At 40.0% G+C, this 26,907-nt stretch overlaps 1 protein-coding gene across 1 annotated transcript in view; it reads right to left on the bottom strand.

Annotated features, from left to right (window-relative positions):
• The window catches only part of HECW1 (HECT, C2 and WW domain containing E3 ubiquitin protein ligase 1), a 434,806-nt gene that overhangs the window by 147,657 nt on the left and 260,242 nt on the right, over positions 1-26,907 (bottom strand). The window contains exon 6 of the mRNA XM_055301338.1: positions 5,582-5,657. Coding sequence (XP_055157313.1) covers positions 5,582-5,657 — 76 coding nt within the window. The remainder of the gene's footprint in view (positions 1-5,581; positions 5,658-26,907) is intronic.

Here is a 26,907-nt window from a genome sequence, read left to right on the forward strand (position 1 = left end):
ATCTAGGTGAAAATTCCTCTGCAGGGATCCCTGGGTGGCACAGCGGTTTGGCGCCTGCCTTTGGCCCAGGGCGCGATCCTGGAGACCCGGGATCGAATCCCACGTCGGGCTCCCGGTGCATGGAGCCTGCTTCTCCCTCTGCCTGTGTCTCTGCCTCTCTCTCTCTCTCTCTGTGACTATCATAAATAATAAATAAAAAATTAAAAAAAAAGAAAATTCCTCTGCAAAGTGGAGACATGAGAAAACCAAGGGCTATAGTTTCACAATGAATACAGTAGTTCTATCATCCCATGTCTGCATGGCAGGACCAAAATGGGAACCAATTAACAAGAGATTTTGTCTCCTTCCCCAGCCCCATGCTGCCCATCCTGCATGGCATCCCTCTCAGGCTTCAGGATTTCACTGAACTCTGGTTAATGAAATTTCCTGTTGGTTTCTGGAAGGTATCTGAATAGTTTTACAGGCTCCTGCTGTTTCTGCAGGTTTGTACAAATAATTGTTTTTCTCAAGCATTTCAACAGGAACATAAGAATGGCAAGTCGGAAGTGGTTGGCTTTCTGCCTTAGTAACAAAAGTACTGAGTTTCTTCTTCCTTTTGCTTTTTAATTTAGACACATGCTAATGTTGTCAACTGATTTTTTTTAATAAAAGACTTTATTTTGAGGGGGGAATTGTAGGTTCACAGCAAAATTAAGAGGGAGTACAAATTTTCCCATATACTTCTTGCCTCACACATGTAGAGCCCCCCCATTACCAACATCCCCACTAGAGGGGCACATATGTTACCACTGGTGAACCTATAATGACATCATTATTGCTCAAAGTCCATAGTTTACATTAGTGTTCACTCTTGGTGGTGTACATTTATGGGTTTTGACAAATGTATCCATTATTAAAGTTCATACAGAATATTTCCCACTGCCCTAAAAATCCTCTATGCTCCGCCTCCCCTGTCTCCTCCCCTAGCCCCACCCCCAGGCAACCACTGATCTCCTGACTTCACAGTTTTGCCCTTCCCACAGCGTCATATAGTTGGAACCATACAGCATGTAGCCTTTTCAGATTAGCTTTTTTTTTTCACTCAGTAATATGCATTTAAGATTCCTCCATGTTTTTTCTGGTTTGACAGGTCATTTCCTTTTAGCAATGAACATTAATCCATTATCTGCATCCATATCATTCATCTATTCACCTACTGAAGAACATCTTGGTTGCTTCCAAGTTATGGCAATTATGAATAAAGCTGCTATAAGCATCTGTGTGCAGGTTTTGTACAGACTTAAGTTTTTACCTCATGTGGGTAAATACCACGGAGTGCAATCACTGGATTCTATGGTAAGAGTATGTTTAGTTTTATAACAAATCACCAAACTGTCTTTGAAAGTGGTTGTACCATTTTGCATTCCCACCAGCAACCAATGAGAGTTCTCATTGTTCTACATTCTTGTCAGCATTTGGTGTTGTCGGTTTTCTGAATTTTGGCCATTCTAATAGGTATGTGGTGGTATTTCATTGTTGTTTTAACTTGCATTTCCCTGGTGACATATGATATGGAGCATCTTTTCATATGATTCTTTGTCATCTCTATATTTTTTGGTGAGATGTCTGCCAAGATCTTTGGCCCATTTTTTAAATTGACTTGTTTTCACATTGAATTTTAAGAGTTCTTTGTATATTGGATAATGTTCCTTTAACAGGTTAATGTTTTGCAAATATTTTTTCCCAGTGTAGTTTATCTTCCCATTCTCCTGACATTGTTTTTGTAGCACAGAAGTTTTAATTATAACTCATCCTTTATCAATTATTTCTTTCATGTACCACATCTTCAGTGTTGTAGCTAAAAAACCATCACCATATCCAAAGTCATGTAAGTTTTCTCCTGATACCTTCAAGAAGTTTTGCAGTTTTGCATGTTATACAGAAGTCTGATCCATTCTGAGTTATTTTTTAAAATTGAGATATAATTGACATATAAGATCATATTAGTTTCAGATGTACAACATAATGATTTATATACTTGTATTATATTTGTATGTAATGCAAAACAATTACCAAATAAGTCTAGTTAACAGCCATCACCATACATCATTATAACTTTTTTCTTCTGATGAAAACTTTAAGATCTACTCTCTTCAGTTTAAAATATACAATGCAGTTATTATTAACTTTAGTCACCATGCTCTACATTACACCCACATGACTCATTTGTTTTACAACTGGAAGTTTATATCTTTTAAACACCTGTCACCCATTTTGTCCAGCCCCCACCAATCTGTTCTCTGTATCCATGAGCTTGATTTTTTTTCAGATTCCACATATAAGTGAGATCATATGGTATTTGTATTTCTCTGTCCGACTTATTTCACTTAGCATAATGCCCTCCATCCATGTTGTCACAAACAGCAAGATTTCACTCTTTTTTTATAGCTGAATATCACTGTATTGTATGCATATACCACATTTTCTTTATCCATTCATCTAGCAGTGGACATTTAGGTTGCTTCTATGTTTTGGGGATAGTAAATAATGCCTCAATGAATGTGGGGGGTGCATATATCTTTTTGAGTTAGTGTTTTCATTTTCTTTGGATTAATACCCAGAAGTGGAATTGCTGAATCTTATGGTAGTTCTATTTTTAATTTTTTTGAGGAACCCCCATAGAGCTTTCCATAGTGGCTGCACTAATTTATGTTCCCACCAACAGTGCACCAGGGTTCCCTTTCTCTACCTCCTCACTAACACTTCTTTTCTCTTTTTGATACTAGCCATTCTAACAGGTGTGGGAGGATATCTCATTGTGGTTTTGATTTGCACTTCACTTATGATGAGTGATATTGAGCATCTTTTTGTGTATTTATTGGCCATCTGTATGTCTTTGGTGAGATGTCTATTCAGATCTTCTGCACATTCTTCAGTCAGATTTTTTTTTCTGAGTTGCATGAGTTCCTTTATATATTTTGGATATTTCAGAGATATAATTTGCAACTATTTTCTCTTACTCCTTTTCATTTTGTCGACAGTTTGCTGTGCAGAAGCTTTTTAGTTTGATGTAGTCCCATTTATTTATTTTTGCTTTTGTTGCCTTTTTGGTGTCAAATCCAAAAAAAAAAAAATCACCACCAATACTGATGTCAAGGAGCTTACTGCCTATGTTTTCTTCTAAAAGTTTTGTGATTTCAAGTCTTATGTTCAAGTCTTTAATACATTTTGAGTTTTTTTTTGTGTGTGTGTATGGTGTAATATAGTGGTCTAGTTTCATTCTTTTGTATGTGGCTGTTCTGTTTTCCCAGCATCTTTTATTGAATAGACTGTCTTTTTCCCATTGTATGTTCTTGGCTCCTTGTTGTAAATTAAATGGCCATTAAAGAGTACGTTTATTTCTGGACTCTGTATTCTGTTCCTTTGATCTATGTGTCTTGTTTTTATGTCAATATCTTACATTTTGATTGCTATATATATATATATATATATATATAGTTTTGTAATATAGCTTGAAATCAGGAATCATGATTCCTCCAACTTTGCTCTTCTTTCTTCAGATTTCTTTGGTTATTGGGGATCTTTTGTAGTTCCATACAAATTAGAATTTTTTTGTTCTATTTCTGTGAAAAGTGCCATTGGAATATCAACAGAGATTGCATTGAATGTGTAGATTGCTCTGAGTAGTATGGGCATTTTACTTATCTTAATTCTTCTCATCCATGAGCATGGACTATCTTCCCATTTATTTGTGTCTTCTTCAATTTCTTTCATCATTTTTTCCTTGTTTTCAGTGTATAGGTATTTCTTTCCTCAGTTACCATTTATTCCTAGGTATTTTAGTCTTTTTGATACAATTGTAAATGAGATTGTTTTCTTAATTTCTCTTTCTGAGAATTCATTATTAGTACAAAAACACAGATTTTTGTATTTTGATTTTGTATCCTGCAACTTGACAGAATTTATTAGTTCTTACAGTTTTTTAGTAGGTTGAGTTGATTTTTGTAAAGGATTAAGTTCTGGATATAGATTCTTTTTTTTTTTTTTGCATGTAGATATCCAGTAGTTCTAGTACCATTTGTTGAAAAGACTGTTCTATGGTATTGCCATTGTTCCTTTCTCAATGATCAGTTGACTAAATTTATGTGGGTCTATTTCTGGATATTCTATTCTGTTCCATTGATCTATTTATCTATTCTTTCACAAATATGACTGTCTTGATTACCAGGACTGTGGTAAGTCTTGATGTTGAGCAGGTAAGCTCTCCAGCTTCAATCTGCTCCTTCAATATTATGTTGGCTATTCTGAGTCTTTTCTCTCTCTATCTAAATTTTAGAGTCATTTAATTAATATCCACAAAATGCCTTACTGGCATTTTAATTGGGATTGCAATGATTCTATAAAAAAATCGAAATCTTGACAATACTGAGTTTTTTACTCTATCAGCATGGCATATCTCTCCATTCTTTAGTTCTTTAATTTTATTCATCAGTTTTGTAGTTTTCCTCATACAGACCTTGTACATATTTTGTTAGGTTTATATCAAAGTATTTAATTTTGGGGAGGTACTAATATAAAAAGGCATTTAATTTCAAAATCCATTTGTTCATTGCTGGCATACAGAAAAGAAATTGACTTTTTTGCATTAATCTTGTATCCTGCAATGTTGCTGTTATTGTTTACCAATGGATCTTTAGGCATACATTTTTTTATCAGGGCGCATTTAACATGAAAATGCCAGTTGACTGACTGTCTCCCAAGGACGCTCATGTATTTCATGTCTGTGGTCTTAGATCTCTGACATTTGTGGCCTGCAACATTTATTGATTTGACAAGCAAAGGCAAGCAAAGTTTTCCAACTGTGTTCTTTGGAGTCCTAGAGCTTCATGCCATCGTGTCTCCTCAAACATTGCTTAGGATAGAATTTAGTATATAGGGCTCTGAGCTTTGTATATTATATTAGGTAGGGTAACTTAGTTTTTTTTTATATATATACTTTTAATTTTGGAATTATTCTAGATTTACAGAGGAGTTGCAGAGATAGTACAAAGATTTTCCACATAATTTTATCCAGTTTGCCTCATTGTTAATTTATTACAGAACTATGGTCCATTATGAAAGCTAAGAAATTAGATCACTCAACTAAATACTATTAATAAATTATATATTTATTTGGATATCACTAACTTTTCCACAAATGTACTTTTATGAGCAGCTTAATTCTTATCGTTTTACCAATTGAACTTCATGTGAAATTTCATTTAGACAAGGAGTCTGCTGGCTGCTTCCCTCCCCAGGCTTTCCCCTATCTCCACTTAATAAAGTTTTAGATAATGCTAGTGACGATGGAGGCAAAGTAAAATTACAGCTTTTCTTCTCATCATCTCAAATTTAGCATCTATTACTTCAATATCTTTATGAGGTCAAGGAAAATGGAGCAGATATTTTTAATTTTTTTTTTTTTTTTTTTACAGATGAGCAATTGAGGCACACAGAGGTGCAGTAACCTCTATGTAGGTAAGAGTCAAATTGAAGTAGGTCTCCTGACTGCCGGTTGACCTTCATATTGTCTCCACAGGGCCTTCAGGTGAGCAAAACATACCTGAGAGAGAAAAGCTGATCAGCCTTCGACTTCCTTGCCCTTGGACAGTCTCATCAGAGCCAATGCTTTTAAAAATCTGTAAGAAGAAGGAAAATGGGAGACAAGCAAAACAAGCATTGAAATATATACTCACACTGCAAAACAAACATGCTTAATCACAGTTATTTTTTCAACTACAGTCTACAAACACAACAGTGTTGTGATTTTATTAGGCTACTATTGATTAAAACAAGCTTCTAGCAATCTAACATCTTTCCCAGTAATAGAGGATCTGCTAGTGGGGATGAAGGTATTTTTCAGAGTAATGGAAATCAACAAACACAATTACTGTAATATTAGAGGCTCTTTGTAACTACTTATGTAAACAACATCTTTTCACATTCAAATTTGCAAAAAGTATTTATTAAAGCAGACCCTAAGGCAATAGAAGGATAGGTCAATAGATGTTTACTCTTGTAATTATAATGTGTTTCCATTTAGCAAAGTATACTGTTAAACTGCTGTACCTCCATTTCTTCTGATCTGTATTATTATCTAGGGATTTCCAGGAAATCTTATGTATTAGGGAAGAGCCTGAGCATAGTATTAAGAAACTACTCTGAGGTCTCTCTTATTTAATTGCTTTCCTGGGAAATTTCAGAACATAATTGTTACATGGGTTATCTGTAAGTCTAGTAGGTATTTGAAAGCCAGGTTGCTAAAATGTTTTATTTTCCCTCATTGCTCAATACATATCTATCTGCTAATATATTAAACAGAACAGCTGGAGTCCTTGCTTACATTTTCTTCTAGGAAAGTTCTGTTCAGTAATGATTCTGAACATTTATTCAAAGCAGATTTACTGTTTGATACATGGCATTTGCAGAAAATAATTTTAAAAATCAAAGTATTAAGCAAATTCATACAGTGTCTACTTTTTAGAAGATAATCTGTACCAAAGAAGGAAAAAAATAGAAAACTTGATGGCCTCTAGGTCAGTCTATTTGTTGTAGGTTGCGTGGCTTGTTTCTCTTTCTACTGCCTTTCAGTAGCCTTGATGCTGTAAGACTGTGATTGGATGTTACCATCAAGTTACCTTTATAAGTAAGACTTGAGTGTAATGACTGGGCATCACTAGGGCTACAGCTTTGGCCCAGGAGAGTACAAAGAGATTTTAAGAATACCTCTGCACATTGAAGCTGGTGCCCCTGGTGTGCCCATGTGCTTGGCTGCAGCTTATGTGAAAATCTCCTCAGTATGCCTGCCTTCAGACCCAAATGTAAGGTGCATCTCAGGGCTTCTGGGCTGCTTAGCAGGGGCATATGGAATGGATCTTGGCATCAAGTGACGTAAGAGACAGGTCTGTTCTCTAAGAGTCTCATTGGATAATAAAGAATCAGAGGAAGACATGGCCTGCGATTTGTGGGTTGGGAATGTGAGCTGGTTCCAAGGCATTATTTCCTTCAATTTGGAAAGCCTGATGCTTCCTACCCTATGTTTGTTCTTCACATTGCCTGGATGACACGGCAACAGAGGTCAAAAAACAGCTCAGAAACTGCATCCTCAGGCTGGACCACTCTCTTGACTCTTGAAGTGGCCTATACATATAGGCATAAATCAAAATTCCTTAATGTCATATATTTTTCTTCTTTGTCAGACCTTTGTGCAGACAAAGGCCATAGGAGCTCTTGGCAGGCTGGCCACACCCCTTATACTGCGGTACCGACCTAAGTAGGACAATGACAATTATCTTCCTAATTCTAGTTTAAAGGTACCAACATCTAGCTTATCTTCTCAGAATATAAGTTCCTTGAAGACACAACAAAAACTATACTTTTAATATAGATTTGTAGAACTATAAGTCTAAAATATGTGGATTCCAATTTCAAAAAGTGTAGGATTAAACTACGCATTTCATAATAGGCTAACATGAGCTTAAACATGCAATTATAACAAAGAATAGTATGTGCGTTCCTTCATGTTTAAAGCATACATACTTTGCTTCTTCATATTTAAATATTCCTCTGCTATCCAGGGTATTTATAAAAAGGTTCTTCATGTTTATGGCCTCAAATAGAGACATATAGACAAAAAGAGAAATGTGTATTTTTCAGAAGCTACTAAGCTCAAAGGCGAGACACACATCTAAAACTCCATGGAAGTCTACTTCACTCATGGCTTTCTGCTAACATTATTTACAAAGTCATCTTGGCACCACGTTGATGATACGAACAGGCAGGCAATAGCAGCTGGGGTAAACATTTTCCAGGAAGTAAAGAAGGTTCTGCATCCTGACTTCTTGCTTGAGGTGAGTTCCAGGGGCGAGTTTGAGGTTACAAACACTCTACCATTTGTTGACTGGGAAGACAGTGTGAAGACTCAGCAGGATAGTTCAGCCTCCAACACAGGTGATGATGAGGCACATTACCAGACTGCTCATCTTCTCAGGTCCACAGGTTCTCTTACTTCCCTGTGCTCTTCCTCAGGTCTGATGCCTCACGGTTATTCTAACCAGTGGGTGCTGGGTCCTGAGATCCCCTCTCAGATGCAGCCCTGTTTGTTTCACACACAAATGTTTCCACAACAAAGCCTGCTTGGCAAATGGCTTCACAGATTCAAAGCCGGATCTGTTGGTGGTGTGTGGAAGATCCCGTAGGATACTGAGAAGGCCCTTGGCGTTGAATTAAGGGCTCTGGGGTTAATTCTGATGTATCTCTCCTACTCCCATTCTCATTTTCTCTTTATGCCCAACTGCTTGAAGGGTTACAAGTATGAATCCACACCACTGTTGCATACTCCCAAAGTACAATTCAGTAAAAAATAGAGGAGATCAGGCCTTTTTGCCCTGGCAGGGGACCTCCTGCTTCAGTGGTATGAAGATGTGTAGCTGTGAGGACTAGGCCCCGTCCACCTTAACGCTGCCATGTTTTTTAAACTCTACTTTTCCTTTCATGGTACCACCTCATGAAGATGAGGCTGTTTGCTGGAAACACACGTGCCTCAAACACACGGTCACATAAGCATGTTGGCCTGCATCCTCCATCTTCCAGTCTCTGAGGACACTGAGTTTTCTCAGACAGGTGCGCTCTCCTTCCCAGGAGTAGGCAGGTGTGCCCGGGGGCTAGGGTGCCTGTCATGGAGCATCCACTGTACTCAAAATTTAGGCCAAAGCTAATCTAAAGACATATATGAAGAGACTTAGAGTTGAATACAAAATAGGTGTGTATTTTGAGGTAAAAAAAGGAATTTTCAAAGAGTCCTCTTGCATGTGAAAGGCGACTCAGTTGTTTCTCTGAACATCCCAGACCTGGCTTTTCTTCCTCAAGTAAAAGCTGGAAAAGCTCCATGTAGCACACCTGGCATTTCCAACAGGGGTGTGGCCGTGTTATGCCCAATTCTGATGCATTAACTCCATTTGCACATCCACAATTATTCTCAAATCATTGTAGAATGACTCTTCACCCTAAAAATACTGACAGGGTTTGTTTAGTTACAGAACAATTAAACCAACAATGATATCGGAAATTGAGATTCATGACTTCACTGAACCTTTATTTATTTACCTAGCCCAGATAACTCTGATTTTCCTATAAATGAAAAGTGCTGGGCTCCATAGATTGATAACGTGCATCTAAACTAAAAATCAGGTGCCAGACTAACACTCCACTACAGATAATAAAATGTCCAAGCTGTGGCATATTAGCAGCCGAGAGCAGGGAATTACAGGTTCCGTTTTAGATCAGAGATCAGTGATTCCTGCACAGTTCAATATCTTTTGCCTCCAAGTAAAATCTAGCAAATAATCTGATACGCTTCCAAGTCACCTTAAAAAACATCAAAAAATATCAAACAAATCCAAGTCCCAAGTTCCATTCCTACCACCAAAGCTCTGAAGTATCCAAACATGCAAATAATAAACAGAGAAATGTACTAGAAATATTTATAGAGCACTTTTGAGTATATTTGCTCCATTGAATCCTCATAATACAATTATTTGGTGGTTAAGCAACTCATTTCAAGTTCTCCAGCAGAAAGGTACATAAACCTACAGTGCAAAGTCATCTTTAGGGGCATAAAAGAATAAAACATTAAATTTTAACAGCCACATCCCAGGCAATTGGCCCAAGCCAAAGGGACACCTGTGGTGGAAGACTTATAAGGCCCTTGGAAGGGGGCAAGAGACAAGTAACAGCAATGAAACCTCATTAGGTGCCAAGCACAGAGCCAGTTCTTCCAGACACACTCTTTTAACGGTTTGCAAATGACGCATCATTCACTCACCCCCAGTTCACAAATATGAAAACTGAGCTCAGAACAATTTGTTGACTTCCCAAAATTCACCTGGGATGAATCAATCTTTGGTTCTTCTGACTTGAATAGAATGAGTTGCAGAACCTGTCACAGTCTGTCAACCCCATGAGGCCATTTCCTCAGACCCAGGCTGGTGGCTCAGCTCTCAATCTGTTCCTATTCTCTCTGTTTCTCTCTGCCTTCTGATGCTGCTGTCACCAAGCCAGCTTCCAGAGTCTTCACTGCTCCTACTTCATTGCCTTGATGGCAAGACATGGGCTTCCTAATCTCAGGGCTCTGCTGCTAAACACTATGGGCAAAAAGAGAAGGGTTGGAAAAATGAGGGATTCCTCCTAGTTTTCACTGTGTGAATTGAACAAAACATGTTAGTTATTTAGGGATGATCTTCTTTCTCTGACTACTTTGGGCGATACAAGATTGCGGATATTAGCCAGGAGCAAACGTGTTTGGGGCAAAGGGCTGCCCTGTGTGAGAGGCTAGGCATTTGGCTCTTGATGAAGAAAGTGAGGAGACTGTAAGAAGCACCGCACCAATGAGAATGCTGGCTGGAAGTAAGCAAATCCTGGGTGTTCCCTGATGATTTTTAGTTTTTCTAGCTATTTTTTGAAAGGTTTTAATTATTTATTCATGACAGACACACAGAGAGCGGCAGAGACATAGGCAGAGGGAGAAGTAGGCTCCTCACAGGGAGCCTGATACAGGACTCGATCCTAGGACCCCAGTATCACACCCTAAGCCAAACCAGACGCTCAACCATTGAGCCTTCCAGGTGTACCTTTTCTAGCTATTTTTAAGACATAGTTTCTTGTGTAGTGCAGACTGTTCTGAAAATAGGGGTATAACAAACTCTCCCAAATTCTAGGACATAGTTGAGTCATTCTGTTTGTTCTGGGGCTGAGGTCCCTGAGGTCCCAGGCATCAGACTCACCTGCAGAGCTTGATAAACTATAGATTGCCGGGCCTCATCTCAAAAGGTCTGATTCAGTAGGTTTGAGGAAGGCCCATGAGTCTGCATTTCTACCAAGTTTCAGATGAGGCTAATGCTGTTGGGGGGACCACACTTGGAAAAGCATCAGTCTTGTGTCTACTTCTTTCAAACGGTAATAGAAAAACGTCTTAGATTTGTCTGTAACTCTTATTTCAAACTATCTTCCAAGCACCAGAAGCAAGTTCTGTGATACCTTGGCCCATGGAGGCCCCATGCCCACTGCTCAAGCCTTGTACCGATTAGGGACAAACAATCCAATTCTCTGCAGATCTCACTTCCTTATCTGGATAACAACCACCTAGCCAGTTGGTTCCTCAGTCTGTGATGGGTTCTTCACTCTAGTCTCTGTTCTCTGTGAAGTGATCACTGTTGCCTGGTTCAACCTGCAAAAGGCACTCTTGCCTTCACTGCGCACAGTGAGGCTGCAGGCTATATGGCCCTATGACATGTTTTCTTTAACCAATACAACAATTCAATTTTATTTTCTTATTATTTTTAAAGACTTTATTTATTCATGAGACACAGAGAGAGAGCTAGAGACATAGGCAGAGGAGGAAGCAGACTCCCCACAGGAAGGCCTAGGACCCTGGGATCATGACCTGAGCCAAAGGCAGATGCTCAACCACTGAGCCACCCAGGTGCCCTGCAACTGAGTTTTTTAAAGAATTAGTTTCCAATATATTTTTAAAAATCAAAGTATTTATTTAAAATGTGGGTTTCAGATTTTTTTCAGAATATCCAGCAGCAAGCAACTGAAACTGAAAAGCAGCAATACCATATCTTCCCAGGCCTCCTCTCTGGAGCTGCCTTCACCAATCCTAAGACACTCATTGCTTTCCATGTTAATGCTGTGAAATCAGGATGTGGCTAATCATTGATGCATCTTATAATTACAATTGGAAAGCTTTTTCCAGCATGGTGGAATGAATATCAATGATGCATCTTAATATCCCTAGCATTTTAGATTCCATAAAATGTGGTACCAGTTGACTCCCTGAAAGCTTTTGAATCCTTGCTCTGATGTGTATGTATATGTATGTGTGTATATGCGAGTATGCATTTATGTCCATATGGATAAAGACTATTTATTTATTCATGAGGGACACACACACAGAGGCAGTCACATAGGCAGAGGGAGAAGCCCAATGTAGGACTCGATCCTGGGCCCCTGGGATCACCACCTGAGCCAGAGACAGATGCTCAATGGCTGAGCCACCCAGGTGCCCCCCAAATTGACCATTTTAAATAGAACAATTCAGTAGCATTTAATATTCACAGTGTTGTTCAACCACCCTTCTATCTAGTTCTTAAACGTTTCAAGGACTCCAAGTAAAACCTTATACCTTATGCCCAGTAAGCAGTTTCTTCTCATCCTCCTCTCCTCCCCAGGAAGCCTCCAGTTTACTATCTCCGTGGACTTACATGTTTTCGATATTTCATATAACTGGAATCATACAATATATTGTCTTTTGTGATTGGATTCTTTCACTTAGTGTAATGCTTTTGAAGTTCGTATGAATCAGGGTTTTCCAGAAAAAAAGAACCAATAGGGTGTGTGTGTGTGTATATGCATACATATAATAAGGAATTGGGTCACATATTTATGGAAGTTTACAAATCTAACATCTGTAGTCAGCAAGCTAGAGACTCAAGAGAGCTGATGGGAGAAGTTCCAGTCTGAAAGCCAGCAGCCTCAAGACCCAGAAAGGGCTGATGATTCAGTCTGAGACCAAAGGCAGGGAAAAACTGACATCCCAGCTAGAAGGCAGTTAGGTAGGAGGAGGTTAGGATTTTTGTTCTCTTCCAGTCTTCAGTTCATAGAATGAGGCCCATGGACATCAGGGAGGGTGATCTGCTTCAGTCTATCAATAGAAATGTTAAGCTCACCCAAAAGTACCCTCACAGAAAAACCCAGAATAATGTTTGATCAAACATCAGGGCACCCTGTGTCCCTGTCAAGTTGACACATAAAATTAGCCATCACATGGTTTGCCCCTGTGGCAACATCCATCAGCATATTAATCCTCTTTATGTCTGAATAATCCATTGTATATGCCACAGTTGTTTGTTCTTGTTGAAACCCTGTCAAATTATTTTTCCCCTAGCTTTGAGATATAATTGACATATAACATGACATAACATAACATTATAAGCTTAAGTAGTACAATGTGCTGGTCTGATACACGTATATACTGCAAAATGATTACAACCACAGTGTTAGATAACACCTCCATCATGTCCTATAACTTCTATTTCATTTTTGTGGTGAGAACATTTAAGACCTACTCTCTTAGTAGCTTTCAAGTTCATAATATAGTATTATTATTTTTATAATAAATTTATTTTTTATTGGTGTTCAATTTACCAACATACAGAATAACACCCAGTGCTCATCCCGTCAAGTGCCCCCCTCAGTGCCCGTCACCCATTCACCCCCACACCCCGCCCTCCTCCCCTTCCACCACCCCTAGTTCGTTTCCGAGAGTTAGGAGTCTTCATGTTCTGTCTTCCTTTCTGATATTTCCCACACATTTCTTCTCCCTTCCCTTATATTCCCTTTCATTATTATTTATATTCCCCAAATGAATGAGACAATATAATATTTGTCCTTCTCCAATTGACTTATTTCACTCAGCATAATACCCTCCAGTTCTACCAACGTTGAAGCAAATGGTGGGTATTTGTCATTTCTAATGGCTGAGTAATATTCCATTGTATACATAAACCACATCTTCTTTATCCATTCATCTTTCGATGGACACCGAAGTTCCTTCCACAGTTTGGCTATTGATCAATGGAACTGAATAGAGAACCCAGAAGTGGACCCTGAACTTTATGGTCAACTAATATTCAATAAAGGAGGAAAGACTATCCATTGGAAGAAAGACAGTCTCTTCAATAAATGGTGCTGGGAATACTGGACATCCATATGCAGAAGAATGAAACTAGACCACTCTCTTGCACCAGACACAAAGATAAACTCAAAATGGATGAAAGATCTAAATGTGAGACAAGATTCCATCAAAATCCTAGAGGAGAACACAGGCAACACCTTTTTTGAACTCAGCCACAGTAACTTCTTGCAAGATACATCCACGAAGGCAAAAGAAACAAAAGCAAAAATGAACTATTGGGACTTCAACCAGATAAGAAGCTTTTGCACAGCAAAGGATACAGTCAACAAAACTCAAAGACAACCTACAGAATGGGAGAAGAGATTTGCAAATGACATATCAGATAAAGGGCTAGTTTCCAATATCTATAAAGAACTTATTAAACTCAACAGCAAAGAAACAAACAATCCAATCATGAAATGGGCAAAAGACATGAAGAGAAATCTCACAGAGGAAGACATAGACATGGCCAACATGCACATGAGAAAATGCTCCGCATCACTTGCCATCAGGGAAATACAAATCAAGACCACAATGAGATGCCACCTCACCCCAGTGAGAATGGGGAAAATTAACAAGGCAGGAAACCACAAATGTTGGAGAGGATGCGGAGGAAAGGGAACCCTCTTGCACTGTTGATGGGAATGTGAACTGGTGCAGCCACTCTGGAAAACTGTGTGGAGGTTCCTCAAAGAGTTAAAAATAGACCTGCCCTACGACCCAGCAATTGCACTGTTGGGGATTTACCCCAAAGATACAGACGCAATGAAACACCGGGACACCTGCACCCCGATGTTTCTAGCAGCAATGTCCACAAAAATATAGTATTATTAACTATAATCATCATGCTCAACATCAGATCCTCAGAATTTAATTTATCTTATAATGAAAGTTGTGCCCTTCGACCAAAATCTCCCCATCATCACTCCACTCTCCACCCACCATAACCACTACTCTCCTACTCTCTGTTTCCATGAATTTAGCTCTTTTAGATTCCACATGCAAGTGATACCATATAGTATCTGTCTTTCTCTCTGACTTATCTCACTTAACACAATGCTCTCAAGATCCCTCCATGTTGTTGTTGCAAATGGCAGGATTTCCTTCTTTCTTATGGCTGAATAATCTCATAAATACACACACACATATATACATACACATATATCATATTTTTTTGACCTGTTCACTCATTGATGAACACTTAGGTTGTTCCCACAGTTTGGCTGCTCTGAATAATGCGGCAATGAACATGGCAGTGCACATATCTCTTCAAGACCCTGTTTTAATATTTTTGGATATATACCAGAAGTGGGATTGTCAGCGTATATGGAAATTCTTTTTTAATTTTTTAAAAGATTTTATTTATTTATTCATGATAGACAGAGAGAGAGAGAGAGGCAGAGACACAGACAGAGGGAGAAGCAGGCTCCATGCAGGGAGCCCAATGTGGGACTCGATCCCGGGTCCCCAGGATCACGCCCTGGGCCAAAGGCAGGTGCTGAACCACTAAGCCACCCAGAGATCCCCTTTTTTAAAAATTTTTGAGGAGCCTCTATACTGCTTTCCAGAGTGGCTGCAACAATTTACATTCCAGCCCACAGTGCACAAGGATTCCTGTTTCTCCACATCCTCACCAGCATTTTCTCTTATCTTTTTGATGGCCATTTTAATAGTTGTGAGGTGATAATTCACTGTGGTTTTGATTTATGTTTCCCTGTTGATGAGTGATGTTGTGCATCTTTTCATGTGTTTGTTGCCTATCTGTATGTCTTCTTCGGAGAAATGTCTATTCAGATCCTCTGCCCATTTTTAAATTGGATTGTTTGGTTTTTGGCTATTGAGTTCTATTAGTTCTTTATATATTTTGCATATTGACACCTTATCAGATACGTGATTTGCAAACACTTTTTCCCACTCTGTAGGTAACCTTTTCATTTTATTGATTTTTCTTTTTCCGTGCACACGTTTTTTAGTTTGATGTCTCACTTATTAATTTTTGCTTTGTTGCTTGTGCCTTTGGTGTCATATCCAGCATATCATTGCCAAGACCAATGTCAAGGAAATTTTTCTGTTTTCTTTGAGGAGTTGTAGGGTTTCAGGTATTTCAGTTCAGGTTTTAATCCATTTTGAGTGAATTTTTGTGAATGGAATGAGATAAAGGTCTACTTCATTTTTCTACATGTGATTATCCAGTTTCTCTAACACCATTTATTGAAGACACAGTCCTTTCCACATTGAGTATTCTTGACTTCCTTGTCAAATATTCGTTGACTATAGATATAAGGATTTATGTCTGGGCTCTTGTTTCTTTTCCATTGGTCTATATTTCTATGTGTATGCCAGTACCATCTTGGCCTGATGACGATAGCTTTGTAGTATGGTTTAAAATCACGAAGTGTAATATCTCTAGCTTTGTTCTTTTTCAGGATTTCTTTGACTATTTAGGGTCTTTTGTGACTCCATACAAATTTTAGGGTTTATTGGAATTTTGAAAAATATTGCACTGAATTTATACGTTGCTTTGGGTAGTTATAAACATTTAATGGTATTAATTCCTTGCTCCATGAACATAGAATATCTATTTTTTTTGGTGTTTTCTTTAATTCCTTTCATCCAAGCCTAGTACCTTTCAATGTACAGACTTTACTTCCTTGGTTGAATGTATTTCTAAGTATTTAATTGTTTTTGATACTATTGTAAATGGGATTTTTCTCTTTATTTCTTTGATATTTTCTGATAGTATGTGGAAACAACCAATTTCCATATGTTGATTTTGTATCCTCCAACTTTACTGAATTCCCTGATTAGTTTTAACAGTTTTCTCATGGTCTTCAGGATTTCTCGTGGTCTTCAGGATTTTCTATATACAAAACTGTATTTTTTAAAAAAAGATCATATCATTGCAAACAAAGACAATTTTACTTTTTCCTTTACAATTAAGATGTATTCATTCCATTTTCTTGCCTGATTACTCTGGCTAGGACTTCCAATACCGCGCTGACCAGGATAGGTCAGAAGGGGGAACCCTTGTATTATTCTTGATAGTAAAGAAAAAGCTTTCAACCTTTCACCATTGGGCTTTCACTCCGAGCTTGTAATATACAGCCTTTATTATACTGAGGGATGTTCCTTCTATGCCCAATTTGTTGTATTTTTTTTTTTATCATGAAAGGATGCTGTATTTTATCAAATGCTTTTTATGCATCTATTCACATGATCATATGATGTTTATTTTTCATTATCTTGTTTATTTTACTTATTGATTGATTTGTATATATGAACCACTCTTGCATCCCAAGGATAAATCCCACTTGGTCATATTGTATGATCCTTTTAGGGTACTGTTAAATTCTGTTTGATAATATTTTGTTGAGAATTTTTCCATCTATATTTATGAAAGATATTGTTCTGCAGTTTTCTTTCTTATAGTGTCCTTATCTGGCTTTGGTTTCAGGGTAATACTGGCCTTGTAAAATGAGTTTGGAGGTATTCCTTTCTCTTCATTTTTTTAAGTTTGAAAAGCACTGGTGTTAATTCTTTAAATATTTGATAGGAAAAACCAATGAACCCGTCTGGTCCTGGGCTTTTTGGAGGGGAGGTTTTAGATTACTGATTCAATCTCCTTGCTTGTTATTGAACTGTTCAGATTCTTATTTCTTCATGATTCAGTTTGGTAGGTTGTATGTCTCTAGGAATTTCTCCATTTCTTCTAGGTTATCAAATTTGTTGGTGTATAAATATTCACATTAATCACTTACTATTCTTTGTATTTCTGTAGTATCAGTTAGAATGTCTTCTCTTTTCATTTCCAATTTTATTATTCCAGTCTTCTTTCTTTTGATCTTAGTCTGGCTAAAGGTCTGTTGATTGTATCTTTCAAAAAAGTTAGTTCTTTGTTTTATTAGTCTTTTCTCTTTTTTGGGGGGGTCTTCATTTATTCGTGCTTGGATTTTTGTTATTTCTTTTTTTCTGCTAACTTTGGGCTTAGTTCTTTTTTTCTGTTTCCTTTAAAGTATGAATTTAGGTTGTTTATTCAATCATTCTTTCTTCTTAATGTAAATATTTATCACTATAAAATTCCCTCTTAAAACTGCTTTTGCATGGATGCCTGGGTGGCTTAGTGGTTGAACATCTGCCTTTGGTTCAGGGTGTGATCCCGGGTCCTGGGATCAAGTCCTGCCATCTAGCTCCCCATGAGTGTCTCTCATGAATAAATAAAAATCTTTAAAAAGAAAAGCCTGCTTTTGCAGCATACTGTAGGTATTGAAATGTCATATTTCCATTTTCTTTTTTCTTAAAAAATTTTTAAATTTCCTCTTTGATTTCTTCTTTGGCCTGTTGATTGTTTAGGAATATGTTGAGATCTATCATCTATCTATCTATCTATCTATCTATCTATCTATCTATCTATCATCTATCTATCATCTAGTTGCTATATGTTCTTGATAAATAGACCTCTTTGTAATTTTATGATGACTTTTGTTTCTTATTACAATTTTTGGTATACACAGTGATGAAGATCAGCCATTTGGCATATGAGGGTGGCATCTTACACTTGCATAGCTGCAGAGGCCTACGCTGGCTGCTAGAGTGGTTTGCAGGCTCTGTTGGGAGGCAGTAGAGACTGAGCTAAGAGGGACTCTGGTAGTTTGTGTTGGCAAACACAAATATTTATTGGGCAAAAGCTGGTAAAATCTGGAGGGGTCCTGCCACGGCTGAGCTGGTCATTAGTTCCTGTTACAGTGGTGAAAGCTGCTGGGTTTGTCTAGAGAGCAGGTCACTGTGAACTACAATTGCTCTTGCTGCATGCTGCTATGGTTGACCCTACTTTTCTTCCTTGTTCTTAGCTATCTCTATACAGCTCAGCTTTGCTGGTCTGGTGTGGTGAAATCCAAGTGCTACCTTCGTTGGTGCCTTGAAAGACTGAGGTCACTCACTCTTTTCTTCCTTTCCTAGAGAAGGGAACTCTTTGTACCTGGGGAGGTTCCTTCTTGGTGCTGAGCAGTGTCAGCCTGGGGAAGCAGACAATGCAGCCAAAACAAAGTTGTCTTCCTTGTGTGATTATTCTTGGGACTTTTGTTCACTGTGTTGCTGACATTTCTTAAGTGGACTCCACAACTTTCTTAGAGCTGTTTCTGTTCATGGATAGCGAACTGTGGATCTTTGTGGGGTGACAGAAGGTGGAATCTCCTATGCCACTACCTCGATGACATCACTTCCATAGTTTGTTTCTTGCTTTGGTATTTAACCAAAAAATTTACGCAGCTTATGATAAGCAGACATACTATTGGGTGATAACAGCTGAGTCTGAGTCCGTACACCCCTTTCTCTGCCAGCTCTTCCTCACTGTGTGGCCCAGGCCAAGACAATCAACTTCTCTGATTCTCTTTCCCTTTCTATCAAACGGAAGGCAGAACAGAACCTATCTCTCCAAGTTCTCCTCAAGACATAAATGAGGTGGTGCATATAAAACACTCAGCACAAGGGCTGGCACACAGGAAGTGGTCCCAATTAGGCCAGTGTTATTATTTATACCGTTCCTTATTTTTTAGCTTCTGACCTTTTATTGTTAAGTATTATGTTAGCCGATTATCTAATATTTGATTCTTCATAATAAAGAATGTGAAGCATAAAGAGGTCAATCGAGAGACCTGTTTGGCTGGCTGTGAAAAAGAGGTGTGACCACAAGGTAGTCTGAAAGCTGCCTCCATGCCTTCCATATGTCTGGGTTGGTTTATTGCTCAGTCTCTTATAAATTCACACTTCAGGTCAACAAATGCATTGTTTGCTATGCCACGCTCATCTGGATTAATTTAATATACTTGGAATCTTGTCCATGTTTTTCTTTCCTCAGTTTTCCAACAAATTCATGTCAAGCTGCTGCTATTTTAATCATTTTGTGAATAACACCGGCCTTCATGAGACAAAAAAATAGAAGCAACTGTGCGGTAAGCTTGTATTAGCTTCTACACCCTTCAGTTGGCTCAGACAACTGACTAGCACATCTCTGTCATCTTGGAGCTGATCTGAGGGACCATGGGCCTGGGATTAGGGGTTACAGAGCAACAGCAGGCAGAGGGAGGTGGGCGTGGGCAAAACTTCTGAAAAGCTTCCCTCAGAAGATATGGGAAGCATGCAGGGAGTTTTGAGCATCTCCCTGGTTACTTTGGGAGAAAGCTGAACTTACGACAAGCACTTGGCAGCTCATGGGTAAGGACATGTGACAGCACTGCTTCTTCAGAGGTGGTGTGTGTCCCTGGGAGCGAAATCTACATAATATGGGTAGTTAGGAACTCTGGGTGGAGTTGGCTTTGCTCCTCTCTTTCTTCCTCTATCTTCACCACCCCCCCAAAAAAACAAAACAAAACAAAACAAAACTGCGAGGACTGAGGGAGGGGGCTTTTAAGCCTTGTGGCAAGCAAAATTTTAAAAGGGGCCCCAAGACTACCTGCCCCTGGTACACCAGCCCTGCATCATCCCTGGGACTACTCCTGTGATTAGGTGATGGGATATGTCACAGTTGACTTTGAGAGAGGGAGATTGTACGGTGTGTCTAATCTAACTATGAGCCCTTTAAATTTGGGTTAGAGGCCAGGGAGAGAGGGGGAGTCAGAATTCCAGAGTGAGAAGGGTTTAATGCACTGTTGCTGCTTGATGAGCCACCAAGGAATGGGAACTACAACCACAAGGAACTGAATTCTTCCAACAAAACTGAGCTTGAAAGCAGAATCTTCCCGCTGGGACTCCCAGATGAGAACTCAGCCTGGCTGATGCCTTGATTTTGCATTTATCTACAGTCCACTGAGCAGAGAATGCAGCCATCATGTGCTGTTTTAAGCTGCTGGCTTTGTGGTAGCTTGTTACACAACAATAGAAGACTAATACAACCTTCTTCACTCTATTTCCAAAATGAGCCAGAGCTCATTTTCAGCACATTCACATGCCTTGTGAGAAGTATCTGTCCAATCTTAGAACCAACAGATGTACTTCTCCTGAGCAACTGTGGCCAGTTTTTATCCCCTGGTAAAACATGGACTGTATAACTGGACGTGTTCCTCTGTTAGCAAGGACCACATAGCTGTGTGTCCCCACCACAGCCCCTGTAAAACATGTACCCATCTTTGTCATGATCATGCTCACCAGACCCAGGAGCCCACTCTTCACTGGCTACAAGTACATGCTTGTATAATCTATGAGTAGCCGGATATCTTCTTTGGGGCAAGGCAGGGCATGTGTGTGTCCATACACACTCTCACACACAATTTTCCCTGTTTTCAGACTCTTATGACACTTTGTAGGGGCAAGAGATTGACAGCTCATGATTAACAACTGGATCTACTGCTTTAAATTTAAAACACCTGGAAAGGTGTTTAGACGGTAAAGAAAAAGACACTATACCATTTGGAAATATAACTAACCTACTGTATAAAAATGAGTTCATTCTATGTCTCTTAACTTCTTGAAAATATGTATGTGTGTATGAAACATCATTTAGCAGATAGAATAATTTATGTTGCATATTATAAACATGTATATGTATGTACATGTGCATATATACATATGTATAAATGTATAAAACTTACCTCTCTAGTCTCCTTTAATGATAACCTCCCCTTAAGTAACAATTCTTTCATGACCCTGTGCTCCTTCCATATCCACAACCGTTTTGTGTGCTTTATGCACTGATAGATCATACTTTTGCTAAGGCCAAACCATGGCAGAGTATATTCTGAAAGCCAGGGGAAAGAAGTTGGGGAAAGGTGCCACAAAGGTACATGATGAGAAGAATGGTAGTTGGAGAGATGGGGTCAGGGGACTGCTGTGTGTGTCACACAGGGAGAACCACCCACAATCTCTCCCCTGAGGCCCTGGAATGCCACGGGGGACTTGGCATCTTCCATTAAGGAGCTGATGTTTTGACAGACAATGGATTGCTTCAATACGATGCAGTTGGAAGTATGGTCCAGGTTTGCTCTTGAGGCTGGACATTCCTGAACTGGGTATCTTTGGATGAGGTGGAACGAGCCAGGGGAGGAGGTGGAGGAAGGAGGCTGCAGGTAGGAGGCTGCAGGCAGAGAATTGCAGCAGCAAATGCACAGTGATGCAAACTAGCCTGGTGTTCAGGAGCCACAAGCACTGCCATCCCTGGGCTGGAAAGCGTGGTGATCCTGAGACTCTGCAGGGGTCAGGAAATGGAGACTGGTGCTGCCATGTGTAGGACATTTAAATTTATTTATGCCTTATTTTTATTTCATGGTTACTGTGGTATATGTTTAGGAATTTGACCTTTACCTACAGGCAAGAGAGAGCCACTGAAGGTTTGGTATTATTTTTTGGTAAATAACTTTGTATTTAAATCATCAAATTTACTTTAAAAAGAAGACATATTCATTGCAGAAGTTTGGTGATGCTCTGGACAGGAGTGCAACGCTTAGATTGTGTTCTGAAGGCTCCTATGGTCACAACCTGGAGGCTGCGGCACAGGCAGTTTCTGTACCCACATCAAGTCTCTCGAACCCAAGGAGGTGAACCCTTGGCGGGTGGCATGAGCATCTGTCCTTAAAATTCCCTAGGTGAATCCAGGCTGAGAACCATAAACTCAGAAGGCACACGACCGAGGACACTGCAATGGTCCAGGCAAAGCATGACGAGGGTCCCGACGGTGTGGAAGGAGATGGAGAGGAGGGGCCCTAGCCCCATTAAGTGGTAAATGAGGGTGCTCAGGGAAAGAGAGGAGCCCTGTCGTCACATTCTCTTTGAATTTAGGATCTTGCTGTAATAGATTATGAAATTCCTTAAATCTATTTTCCTTGCAGACCTGGGCTTTGTCCTTTACCACCAGCAAGTGCAGCTAAGGAGGGAAGGATGCCAAGAGTTAGGTCTTTGCCTCTAAACCTATGAGGTTGGAGGGGAAAAAGAAATTGCTTTAATTTTGCTTTTTAAAAACAGTTGTTAAATTAATTTACTGAAATTTACCTTTGGGTAAATTATCAGCTGCTGTTCCACATGGTTCAAAAGTGTGCTGAGTGAAAGAAAAGGACTGCCCTCTGCACAGAGCTCTTTGTTGGCACCCACTGACTGAACAGAGCAGCAATGTAAGGGATCACCCAGAGAGGGATGGCAGGGTTCATCCATTTCAGTGTTTGGTGAGACTGTGACAATATTTACTCCTCACCAAATGAAAGATATTCCTGAAAAGATGCCTATAAAATGATTTTGCTTCTGCACAAACCATTTCCCCCTCACTAACTTGCTTTAAAATTTCTAGGACATATTCTCATGTAAAAATATATTTATGTTAAGGCAAAAATGTGCCTTACTATATCCACACTATAGGATAGACAAATGCTGAAAGCATCTCAGGCATCATTTTATCTCATCCTCAGACAATCTTTCAACAGTCGTTTGAAGTGGGTCCTATTTTTGTCACTTACCTATATCATTATAGACTCAGGAATTGAACCTCAAAGAAGTTTAGTAACTTGTCCAAGGCCACCAAGTGAAGTGACTGAGCCAGGGCATGGACCCATGCCTAATGGGTACAAATGTTTTATGGGGGGCCTCCCACATGCCAAGTATTGTTCTAGCCAGTGCCAGGAAACAGCCCTGAATAGCACAGGCAGGTGCCTCCTAAACCCTAGATGTTACACTCTAACAGGGGAGCAAACACAGAAAAATTATAACACAAACCAAAACAAGGCATGACAGAGAATGGAGAGCGACTGGAGGTGTGTAGGGAACAAATATTTTACTTTGGGTAGTTACAGAAGCCTGGTCTGAGGAGATGATATTGAGAAAAGTCCTAAATGGAGAGAGAGAGAGAGAGAGAGAGAGAGAGAGAGAGAGAGAGAGAATGTCATGTCAATATCTGGGGAAATGTTCCAAGTAGAGAGACATGAAGTGCAAAAGGCCCTGAAGACAAACCAGCTTGTTGTATTCAAGAGTCAGAAAGACAACCAGTGAGGCTAGAATTAAATGGAAAACAAGGGGGCAGCCGTAGGTTGACCATCCAGGGGCAAACCATCTGGGATTTGAAGGGGATGCAAGAATGCTGTTTGGAAAAAAGGCAGTTTTGAGCAGTTATATCACATAATGACTGGGGAAAGTTCCAGTAGAGGGGAGAATTGACTACGCAGGAGACAGGTACTAATTTCAGCTAAGAAATCAGAGAAATCAGAGTTTCTTAGAAGGCAGGACGGGATGGGATGCTGCACATGTGGGGAGGCTGACCTGGCAGTGGTAACAGGAAGGGGGCATTGCCCTCAGGCAGGCAGGCTAGGAGGCGGGTTGAGGGAGGGCAAGTTGGTTGTGTTCTGATCGCCTCCAGCTTCTCAGTGAAGGAAGGCAAGTGGAGGAGGGCTGAGGTTCGAGGAAAAAGAATAAAATGTGACATAGCCTTCTCTAAGTGGGGGAAAGGAAGAGAGGTTCTGGGGAGTGCTACAGAGCCCTTCAGATCTGTGCTCCTAAGACTAGCAGAAGGGTCTTCTGAAGCCTAGAATCAAGTAAGGAGTAAGAACTGGGTTTAACAAGGCCTGGGTTTTGCCAGGTGACAGGGACACAGGGCTAAAAGGGGCAAACGATATATTAGATTGACACTGGTAGCCAAGGAGAAAGCAGTAACACGAGAGGCGGGGTGGGGAAGAGGGCTGCCAAATGGGGACAGGATGACCCAAGAGTCACGTACCCTGGGAACTGAGGATCTGGAAGCGATGCTGTCACTGGCGCTGTGAAGGTGTGGAGCAGAACCACGAGACCCCATGGCTGGCGTAGATTGGTGTTAGGAACTGAGAAGCCAGAGTGTGGGACGCAGCGTCTCTTTTACAGGATATGGAAGCCATCGTATCATCAGGAGTCACAACAGAATTATCTTTCACCCCCATGTTATAGGACAACTTTGGATGGTAAAGAACTGTGGTCACTGACTTTTGTCCATGCCGATACATGAGCTTTGACCAATAGAGGACCATGCCCTGGACCCATAACGCCCACTTCTGGCCCTTAACTCTACACGAATAACCCTGCTGGCCAGGAGTATAAACCCATCTCAGTTTTTTGACCTCCCTACATACTGTTTAGGAAATACAGGGTAATGGGATAGTTTCTTTAATGTTTGGTGGCTAATGAGAAAAGCATTAGGCCAATTTTAATTTGTATGATCCAAGTAAGAAGAAAAATTATGACGAAATGGTAATATCCATTTCTTTATTCCATTGCCCCCCCATATTATTATTATTATTTTTTTAAGATTTTAAGAGTAGGGAAATAAGTGCATGAAGGGGTCAGGAAAAAAATGTGCGTGCAACTGTTGGGGTTGGGTATCTCATTCCCAGCTTCAGATGCACACAGTGAAGTAGGTCAAAGAGCCGGAGTTTGAATCCAGTTCTGTTTGTCTTCAGTATGCTCTTAACTTCCTACTCCTATTAGCCTAATAAATTATGTACCTGTGTGTGCACACACACGGACACACACACACACATATGGACACCCGTAAGCAAACATTAGCCGCCACATCCTATACCTGGAATGTACATTGCCCATATTTTCTTTTTAGTTCAAAGTACTTCATCATGCGCATCTGGACTGTCTGAGAGAACAGTGGAGAATCTTCCTAAGGCGGGTTATCTGGGAGCATTGCACCCAAAAACCACACGCAGCATAAGTAGCTCTTTGAAAAGTCAGGTTCTCTGGCTCTTGAATAAACCTCCTCCAACGAGTCCCCTTTTTCCTCACCCCATAGTTACTGTGCGCATATGGAAACAAAATCACCTTATGTTAGCTCTTTACATCCTTAAGAAAAGACAAACTAAAGAGTCTAGAAAGAGAAAGAAAGGGTCTAGAAGAGAAAAAAGGTCTAGAAAGACATCGCTAAAAAGGGTCTAAGAGAGCATAATGATTTAAAATAGCTAGATTTAGGGATCCCTGGGTGGCTCAGCGGTTTAGCCCCTGCCTTGGTCCCAGGGTGTGATCCTGGGGTCCCGGGATGGAGTCCCATGTCGGGCTCCCTGTGTGGAGCCTGCTTCTCCCTCTGCCTCTCTCTCTCTCTCTCTCTTTTTCTCTCTCATGAATAAATAAATCTTAAAAAAATAAAATAGCTAGATTAAAAAAAATCTTAGGTTAACGTTGGCAACTTTAAGCAAGGATGATTTTTTTGTTGCTCTGAAAGTGTGACACACACATACTGTATCCTTGGCCAATAAAATTAAATTGGCTCCAGTTAAACTCAAGGAATTCTCCACAACCAGCTAGTGACTATATAGAAATGCATCTATTTGGGTGGATCAATAAACACAGCCATACACCGAAACATTCATGCTAAGGTTCTACTGACCTCCTCTGAAATGCAGACAGAGTAAGTAGCCTTTTTTCAGAAAAGAGGGTTGCAGTCAAGAATGCGGAAGGAATGCCCTGGGACAGGTGTAGGAACACCCAGAGGTTGGATCCACTTTAGATCCTAGGGCTGCCTGATAATTATGACCTCTCTTTGGTGGGAACACAGAGAAGGGCCTCTCCACACACAATCATGCCTGAAGGCCTTATTAATTGTAGGGTTTCTGCCTTTTGTCAAAAGTAACATAGAAAAACTCCAAAGGAGAAAAAGTAATTACCTCTGTGCATTAAAATGCAGGGATCTGATTCTGATTTTTTGAGGCTCTAAGGAAACAGCAACCGGGAAGATGCCTGACCTGCAAGTGCTGGTCCTGGCTCCTCGGTCAGCTGCAGTGCCCTAAATGCGAGGCCTTTCATGGCCCCGTGCAGGTAGTCGGAAGACAGGGGGCTTACTGATCTACCAGAACCCGAGGTGAACAAAGAATTCTTGAATAAGCATATTTTGAGAGCTTGGCTCCTTGGGCCCCCGTGTTTTGAAGCAAAGAAATGAGGCGATTGGAGTCAAATCACCAGCTACTCAACCTGAACGTCACTTTCCTCATAGATCAAGGATGGCAAAAATGTTGATGGCAGTTTGCCGCACATGACAACCAGGGATTCTGAATTAAGTTTGAAAATGTGATTGGTGTAAGGGAGGGGTGGCCTTCCTGGGGGTGAGGATGTCTCTGCATCTCCCACATGTGGCCTGTTATTTTTCTGCTTGAGGTGAGGAAGAACTGAACCCCTCCCTTCCAAGTCCCTGGTGTATCTCTGCCCAACCAGGTGCT

The sequence above is a fragment of the Nyctereutes procyonoides genome, unplaced genomic scaffold, assembly GCF_905146905.1.
Source record: "Nyctereutes procyonoides isolate TBG_1078 unplaced genomic scaffold, NYPRO_anot_genome, whole genome shotgun sequence".
Lineage (NCBI taxonomy): Eukaryota > Metazoa > Chordata > Mammalia > Carnivora > Canidae > Nyctereutes > Nyctereutes procyonoides.